Raw genomic sequence first — 9132 nt, 5'->3', positions numbered from 1 at the left:
TGTGACTTGCATACATAATAAACACTACATACCCTAAGGTAAGTTTGAATTGCCTTCTGTTTCCAATGCAATTCCAGGGTACTAAGGTTTAACATTTTATTCCTTTTTGAGGAAGTAACCCATGCCCTGTGCTTCAGAATAGAATCAAGGAGACTCTAAGAAGAAAGCGCATCCTTAGGTCTGAGTATTCCTGTTTAAGGGTAACTTTTTTTTTTCCCCAAACTGTTTCCTTAAAAAGCTTAATGACACAACCACGGGTGCTGCCTTGTAAGCCCAAACACATTGGTTCCTGAAAGGCAGCTGATGGAACAGCCATGTTATGAAGCAATTAATTATCAAAGATATTTGAGTGGTGGCCCAGAGCTGGATTACAGGAAGATGTGTTTGAAGAGAGAACTGCAAAATCAGAAGGGCACAGCTGAGAACTCAAAACTAGGAAAGAGGGGTGGGCAGCATCATGGCACCCTGCAAACACAAACCTCTCAGAGGCTCTTAGCCAGTTTCCCAGCTGCCAGCAGGGAACCTAACCAAAAAGCCAGCAAGCATGCCAACAGCGGGTCAGACACTGAGCAAGATGCTGCTTCTGGAAGGAGACAGTTCTAAGCTTCAGCCTCTGTCTAGTACAGCTGTGAAACATGGTACATCTACAGTGACAGCTAGTGCTTCAGTGCTGGAGAAGAAAGGCAGAGGAGAGAGAAGATTCAGCAAAACTAACAGGCTTAAAAATACTGCTCAGTAAGCATCACTGTTACAGGGTTGGTTTGATTGCAATGGTTTGTTTGTTTGTTTGGTTTGTTTTGACTTTTAAAAATATATGCTAATTTAACTTAATAAGAACAGATATACCCAGCTGGTATTCCCCAAAATAATAAATAAACCAATGTTTTAATTTCATCTTCAGCCTCGACAGTCAGAATGAAGAATCAATGAGCAGTACATCCCTTCTAGCACTTTTGAAGAACTAAACCCAGTTCTCATTCACACTGACCGAGAAGTCAAAACGTGTGGCAAGTGTCCATATGCTGAGCAGTTACACAGAGCTTTAAAAAGCTTCAGGAAATAAAGAGTAAAAATGTTTGTAGACACACACACTTGCCCTTCTAGTTTATTAAAGGAAGGGCAACAACATTGGCGCACCTTTTCAAAGAGTTCTTGTAATAGTAGCGAGCAAGAAATTGGAAAGCACCTGTCAGATATTTGAAAGAATTATTTTCTGCTAATATCAGAAGCCAAAATAAATAGTTTTCACTATTGTTTATACACCTTGAAGTGTATAGAGAATTTTGAATAAAATTTAGTTTATCACCTTAAAATAAAGAAAGAAGCAAAACAACTCTCATATCTACGTCTCTAGTATTTCATGTTGTACCCAAGAGTCCCAACATCCTTAGGCAGATGAAAAAAGCCATATGGAAAACAAACAGCAACAAACCCCAACAATATAAAAACTGGGATTCTCCAAGCCTCTAATCCTCAGCTGTGAGGGAAGGACTGAAAAGTTGAATTGTAAGCAGCCAAAGTAAATAAAACCACCTGAATCAGATTCTGAAATCTCAGCACTTTAGTTTAAAGCATAAAATATGACATTAAACAGATAGTAATGCAAGTCTTGTAAATCTAGAAGTTATATCGAAAGGAAAGCACATTAACACTTGCACAAGCCATAATTTTTCCCAGCTATAAGCTTTTGCACTTCCTACATTAACTTACGACTTTAGTAGTCTGCATTTAGCACACTATGAGTACCAATAGTTATTTTAGTACTATATTCAACCTTTCCAAAGTAAGATGTACTTCAACTGGCCTTATTTGAGACTCCTTCAGAATAACTTTTCTAGTGACAAGAACTGGGGGGGGGGGGGGGGGGGGCGGAATCTATTGTGACACATGCACAACTGAAATATTAAGGCCAAGTGACTTTTACACTTTGGTCAGAATCAAAAGTGACAGAAACCCAGTTCACAGAAATATTGTTGAATATGTCTTTAAATAAGGCATTCATGGATACATGTGTGTGGGGAAGCTTGGTTCTTTAGGAACAATGTTTTTGAAATGAGATCATATTAGAAAGTAAGCAATAAGAACCAAAAAGTCAGCCTCACCAAACCAATTTGGCTCAAATCCAGAACGGAAAGAGGAAGGTCCAGTGAGATCCCACTCAAGCATAACAAATAAGACCGATAAATACCTTTGCTAGGGACAGAAACATCCAGGCAGAGATAAACATTGGGTAGGGATAATACCTGGCACACAGACTGAGATGAACCACACAGCCCTGTCCCTTCTCAGCCAACCCAGTATTCCACAGGTGCACGAACACTAAGCCCATATGGTTTAGGCATAAAGCATTTAGCTCTTAGTGACAGAGAGCTCATTGCCAAATTTATTTCTTCCTCCTGCCAAATACTACCACTCTTTTCGTGTTTACTCATATACCAACTTCAAAAGAAAAGCCCTCCTTTTTAACAAAGGAAAGGAAAAGTCAGCTTGTTTATGCAGAAGGTTTGTTTTGTTTTTGAATAGTTATCCTTTATAGCTACAACTTCAATATCAATTAGTCTGGAATATCAGTGAACCTGAAACATTCGCCACATAAAAGTTTACTTCTAATACAAACCCAGCAAAAGCTAGTCTATTTACTCTCCAAAATGCTTGTGATCCTTAAATACCCACATGCAACTAAGATTCACAGAAAAACAAACAGTCTTACCTTTTTCTTCGAAGAAAAATAATCAGGTACACGAAACAACTGTTACAGAGGTTCCTTGTTCCATACGGTGCGAAGGTTCTTCGCTAGTAGCAAATCCCTAAATAAAACCTGAAGCTAGCCTGTACAGCACAGCCGCATGAGAGTATGAAGCACATATCAGTAGGTATACTTATAAAGCTTAACTGCAATTGCCTGCTGCACCTTCTCAACACAACACTCTCTCTAACACTACAGCACGTGACTGGAGCTGTAAAAGCAGTAAATCGGTTTCCTGCTTCTTTAACTGATTGACTAATTAAGACCATAATCAGTAAACTATTTACACATGGAGACAAGAACACCTGAATTTTCTGACTTTTCACACTCATTTTGTGAGCTTTTCTGTTTAAAGCAAACAGAAAATGTATGGTACTTTGAATTTTAGTCAGTATTTCCAGTAACAACGTGTAACAAACACATTCAAGAATTAGCTTTTTTCTCTTTTCACAGAGGGAGAAGAACACAGAAATTCATAACTTGTTCAGTGAAGATTCCTTGCTAGCACTGCAGACCATACCATCCCGTCAAAAATCCAGGACCAAGCCACTGTCCAAGATTCTTTTTTCTCTTCTTCTGGGTTCACACAAAAAAAACCCCACATGGGTATATGCCCCACTATTTATTCATCTGGATTCTCATACTCATCTTGCAGAGCGACATGCAAGTACAACATAAGTCAAATTCAACTGTTCCTTCGCACCACATGGCATTTTATAAAATTCTAATGTTAATTAAACAAACAGTAGCTTTCTGCACCAGTTCATAGAGCAGAGCAGTCTTACCATTTGACAATTAGCAGTATCACCATTACCAGAAAATCTGAACTTCTTGGAGAAAGTGAATAAATTAAAACTTTGTCTTCTTACTCCAACATACACAGTATTTTCAACTCTTCCAATACAGTACACAATGAAACTCATTTTTCTGGAAGGCTGAATGGCTGACTTCAAGCCATTCAAAAGACACCATACTTGAGAACTATTTTTCTCTTTCTAGACTTACTCCATCTCCTCATTAATAACGTTCTCTCACTAAGAAGTAGAAATCAGTTTCCAAATATTTAATTATAATTGGAAAAAGATTACAAAATACAATGTTTCATTGTACTTGGGACTACAGAAATGTATGACTTCAGTTTTTCCATTTCCTTCGAATTCGAGAAAAAGTAACAAGCAAAACAAATGACAACAAAAACTAACAGATGTATGAACTAGTTTCATCAATTAAGCTTGAAAATTCAGAAAGGATTTTGCCAAATAAATTTCAATGGCTGAACCTGGCAGATGCCATTCCCCACAGAAGCGCTGCATTCCTAGAATGAACTAATGCCCTTCAGTAATACAGAAATTCAGTCACTTAGGCAAGGGGGGACTTATAAGAGACCAAGGATTAGCATCTCCGAACACTGGAGTAAGCTGAAGCATTTTGGATCCTCTGTCAATTCAGAGCTCATCATGTTTTGCAGGGTCCATACTGGGTTTGATGAAGACTCCTTCCATTGCTTTCCAATAGTTGTGATGATTAGCAGTAGGCATGCCATGAACTTCCCGCTGGCCTCTAATGGGATGGCCATACTGTTCCCCTGTTATTGAAAGGAACACCTCGGTTCCTACGTGCTTGAAGCGCACTGCATCCTCCCGCTCCCAGTAAGTCCCACTGCATTGCACAATCCATATATCGAGGTCATCTCCTTCGCCATCATCACCAAAGGCACTTACTTCCTGTTAGAGACACAAACTTCCTGAAGTGAAAATGTAAGCAAACACCTCCAACACACACACAAAAATATCAACCACAAAGTCAGCAGAGTTTAAAGGCAAGGATGGAGAGGAAGGAAAAAGTGTTGTCGCATTGCTTTGTCAACAGTTGTCAAAACCTGAAGCAGTAACTTTCTACCACCACAATCTGAACACCAAGTGCCAACAAACTCCAACATGTAATCTGAGCAAAACGTGCCAACAAACTCCAACATACATTACAAATGAAATGAAAGAGGACTTGAGCACAGAGATCAGAACAATCCTTCTGAGGAAAAATTCAAAAGAAACAACACTTTTGCTGATTTTTTTTTTAATTTGTTGATGCAAATTTTCCCCACTCAAAAAAGTTTATAATTGCAGACATTTAATTTTTTAACTGTGACCATCTTCATGGTTACCATTGCAACAGTTTTTTTCAGCATGCATTTTTATCACAACGTCCCAACAATTCAGCTTATTAAGTAATCATATTCCTTTTTTACTTAATTGTACCAAGCTTACAATTGGTCAACAACTATTCGGGTTTATGCTCTTTCTTCAGATAGACAGCCGAATAGCTCTTTAAAAACATAAAGACAACCATTAAAGCAAATGAATTCCTGCTAAAACAAAAGTTAGAGATTACATTTCATTATGCACCAAAAAAAATTCCAAGCGTTTGCAGAAACCGGACAGGCTAACCTCCAACTCTTTAGAACTCCAGACAGACTTTAATTCTTAAAAATCTGATAACTAGAAGTGATGAACAACTTGAAAATAGAACTGCAATAGCTTGTAGCCAGCAACCTAAAATTTTAAGGTCATGTTAATTCAAGTTTATGTAGTCCAAAAAGCGTGAAAGACAACATACTAATTGAAAATCCAACTTCTGTTAAGAATATGAAATAAAAGTTTGTGTTCATAACTACATCATGTTTCAATAATGTCATAAGTCACAGTCCTGTCAATCTCTGGGAAGTCATGCGAACCTTCCTTTCGCTTAGATACTGTGCAAACACATAGCAAAACCAAAGAAACACAATGACAGTTGCTGAACATTTTTACATTAATGACAACGTTATAGAAATTGTCTAAACTGACAAATGAAAACTGGGGAAAGGCTTTAGAGTCAATCTGTTCCTTAAATAATTATTCTGAAACACTATTTTTCCATCACTTCTTTCGTTTTGATAACCAGATCATCTAGATACCCTACACAAAACCGGACCTTATTGTTTCAGCCACTTTACTCATGGTAAAAGATAAACCTTTTTCATAAAGAGTCAGGTCTTCCAACTTTGAATGTAATGACCTATCTACATAGCCTGAAGGAAGCCTAAAATGACTTCTAACGACAAACTTCCAACAAGTTTGCATTATTTATTTTAAGAGAGATCTTCAATCTTGGAGAAGCATTTCTTCAAGGACAAGACTGGAACCTAATTACAGTTCAAAATTACACTCTTCTAGGTATGTACAAAATTATAAATAAATACGATTGTGAGAGCAGATTCTTTTTTCCTGTGGAAGGAGGACAGATGAATAAGAACAGTGAACTAAAATAGGGATAGCGAGAAGATAACTGAGACTAATAGATTGGATCACCAAGGAACTTGGATATAGGAATGCACAGTGCTACAACACATGATTAGTTGCCTTGCTCTAGAGCAATCTTCACAATGTTGAGGGAGGTGCCCAGCCTTCTACACCTTGAAAGTGCTAAACATTTCAGAACAGTCTTCCCAGTAGCAATGGTGCAGAATAAAAAAAAATGTAGATTTGTTAAAACTACTGTGAAATACCGATACTGGTACATATTAAATGTTACCTCTGTCAAGAACTTAAATACATTATTCCAAGATGCAGAAAAGCATATACTAGAACTCTGGATATGCATAGACATACTGTTTCTGGCAGCTGATACCCAAGCCCGACTCTTCAAAAACATGAAAAACTGCAGAGAATATTGTCAATAGCATGCACTATTTATACAAAAGCTTGAGATTTAAAACTTACTTGATTATTGGAGAGTGGTGATGGGAAGTGATGAGTGTGTAAATTTTTTCCAGTGTTAACGTGGGTAAGTCGTATAGCTTGTCCACATTTCACTGGTGTTCCGCGTTGGCAACTGCCATCACTCTTCCCACGAATCCGCCAGTAACTGTTAGCATCATCTGAAGCTTCAACTCCTGTCACTGACTGTTGCCCGCTTCCTGTTTGAATAGAATTAAATGGCAGGAGACTTAACCCACTTCTCCAGTTCAAAAAGTCCTGAAAGAACTAAAGAAACCTGCCTTAATGTTCTTATGCCTTCATGTTTAAACGTTTAATTCTCACAGTCCATTTACTGACTGCAATGGGAACGCAGGTACCAAATAATTTTTCAGATTGAAGAAGTTAAACACAGCATGTGTTAGTAGGTGCAAACTGTCAAAATTCACAGTGAATACATGAGAAGAAAATCTGACCCATAACGGATACTATTCTTTGTGTCCCCAAACAAACCAGCAGCCTTGTTGCCAAAACTGATGCTAGGAACTGCTGAGGCCCTAGACACAGAACAGGGCTCACCTCAGGGATGAGGGTAAAGCATCCCTGGGACATCCCCACTCCAGGACCCGCGGAGCCCAGCTGCATCTTCCTGTACCCCGGGCCTCAGCATCCTGCTCTCCCTGCCAGGCTGCCCGGTCTCCAGTGCACCCTGCAACCCCATCCCCGGCCTGCTGCTCCCTCTGCACCAGGGACACGAACCTCAGCAACCTCTAACCCCCTCCTCCTCCTTCCCTGCCACCCCTCACTGCCCGCCCCCCCATTTCTCTGCCATCCCGCCAACTCCCTGCTCCCCTCACGGCCTGCCCCCCCGCCATTTCCATGCCCCCCTCACGGCCACTTTCCCGCGCCCCCTCACGGCCTCTCCCCCCGCCATTTTCCTGCCCCCTCACCGCCTGTCCCCCCAACGGTTCCCAGCTCCCGCCATTTTCCAGCCCCCCTCACGGCTCCCGCCCGCCATTTCTCAGCCGCCGGCCCCTCAGCGCGGCGCCCCCCCGGCCCGGCCCTGCTCACCGGAGCCGTACTTGACCTCATGCGAGTGGAGCCGCACGCTGTGGCGGGTGTTGAGCAGCTTCAGCACCGATCCGCAGGTAACAGCGCTCGGCGCCGGTTCCCTGCCATGACACAGCCCGCGCAGCAGCGCCAGGAGCAGGAGCGGGAAGAGGCGGCAGCCGCCCCGCATCGCGCCGCAGCCCGGCCGGTACCGCCGCCCCTCCGCCGCCCTCAGCGGAGCGCGCTTCCGCCCGCCCTCCGCGGGCCCAGCCAATCGTCCCGCGCCAGCACCACAGCCGGCCAATCCTCGCCCGCCCTCTGCTCGGCCTCGCTCCCGCATTGGGCCACGGCTTAGTGACCTCACCGCCGGCAGCCCCCAGCAGGAGGAGCTCATTGGGCCAAGGGAAAAAGGTGACCAATCAGGGCAAGCGGCGTGGCGCCTCCCAGGGAAGGACGCGGAGGAGGACGACGCGGCGCTTTTACCTCAGCGGCGCCTCAGGCGGATCCGCGGTCTGGGTCGGGCCTGCGGCCCCCGGGACAGGCCGCGTCGGTCGGGCGAGCGCCCAGCGGGGCCCGCAGTGCCTTTCCCCCGAGCATTGCCGCCCCCGGTTGCCGGGCCCTCCAGCAGGCGGTAGCCCTGAGCGCCCCCGGGCAGCGTTGACAGGAATCCTCGTGCTTCTCTCACTGGGAGTTTGCTCCTGCTGAGATTTGGTTTATGTCGGAGGAGAGCAGGCCAGGTTTGTTGCAGCAGTCCTCTCATCTAACCTGTAGTCTGGGTGGTAAGAAAAATACTGCCCGGGTCAATCTGACTGACCGTTAAGGGCCTTGGGAGCAAACATGCTGTGAGGCTGGTAAATCAATTATCATCAGACCCTGGGATGAATAAATGCCTTCACAGTGAGAGCCCTGTCAGACATAAACCAGCTGTAAGGTTACTAGCCCAGGTATGGGTAATGGTCTCAGGGAGCTGGAATTGGCACAAATACGTCAATCAGCCCGTGCTGTTGCATTCAGACTGCTTCTAGCTCAGAGCTGGCAGGTGGCACATTCAGGTCTGCTCCTCCCTACAGTTCTGGCTCTTACAGTTGTGGTAAGTGTGTCCCCATTTGGGGGATTTACAGACAACTGTAACATAATGTTGAAAAACAAAGGAAGTTCATGGTAGTGAACTGTCTTGCATGAAAATATATCACTGGTCCTGTAATTTCTGGATTATATTAGAGCTTCTGATGATAGGGCATACATACTATATGAAGAAAAACTAACAATGGTTGCTGTAACATTAAGCTGTAGTGATCACATCTTTACTTTTGGATCTGGAAGTTTACCTTCTGTGATTCACTCTCTTTCGTGAAATTCTAACAAAAAGAGATTATTAAGCTCTATTCTGTATAAAAAAAAAAAAACAAAAAAAAACCCCAGCAGCGTAAATTAAGATACAGGCTGTCCTTTGTTGCATAGTTTTGCAAATTGAAGAAATCCCCCCCCCCCCCCCCAAAAAAAAAAAAAGTCTCCATTATCAATGGGAAGCAACCAAGGACAACGGACACAGGGACTCCTACATGGTCCCTTAGCTTTTGCCTCTGAAACTGCTCATTGGAT

General features: G+C 42.8%; 1 protein-coding gene across 1 annotated transcript; it reads right to left on the bottom strand.

Moving 5' to 3' along the window:
• Nucleotides 1-3124: 3124 nt before the first annotated feature.
• Nucleotides 3125-7750, bottom strand: SDF2L1 (stromal cell derived factor 2 like 1). Its single transcript, XM_082324965.1, has 3 exons — nt 7552-7750; nt 6505-6701; nt 3125-4470 (listed from the first exon to the last, which is right to left on the bottom strand). The coding sequence occupies exons 1-3, from the start codon at nt 7718-7720 to the stop codon at nt 4192-4194; spliced, it is 645 nt and encodes a 214-aa protein (XP_082181091.1). The 5' UTR covers nt 7721-7750; the 3' UTR covers nt 3125-4191.
• Between the last annotated feature and the right edge of the window lie 1382 nt (nt 7751-9132).

This window comes from Platalea leucorodia (assembly GCF_965183815.1).
Source record: "Platalea leucorodia genome assembly, chromosome: 12".
NCBI classification, from domain to species: domain Eukaryota; kingdom Metazoa; phylum Chordata; class Aves; order Pelecaniformes; family Threskiornithidae; genus Platalea; species Platalea leucorodia.
Note: the sequence above shows the minus strand (reverse complement) of the source record. Positions and strands in the feature narration are given on the sequence as shown.

What these genes read in the sequence shown, in the direction of transcription:
- SDF2L1 (XM_082324965.1), bottom strand. Translation starts at nt 7,720, where the DNA reads ATGCGGGGCGGCTGCCGCCTCTTCCCGCTCCTGCTCCTGGCGCTGCTG. An exon ending in TGAGGTCAAGTACGGCTCCG is followed by an intron (nt 6,702 to 7,551) that starts GTGAGCAGGGCC and finishes CTATTCAAACAG; the next exon opens with GAAGCGGGCAACAGTCAGTG. An exon ending in CACCACTCTCCAATAATCAA is followed by an intron (nt 4,471 to 6,504) that starts GTAAGTTTTAAA and finishes TGTCTCTAACAG; the next exon opens with GAAGTAAGTGCCTTTGGTGA.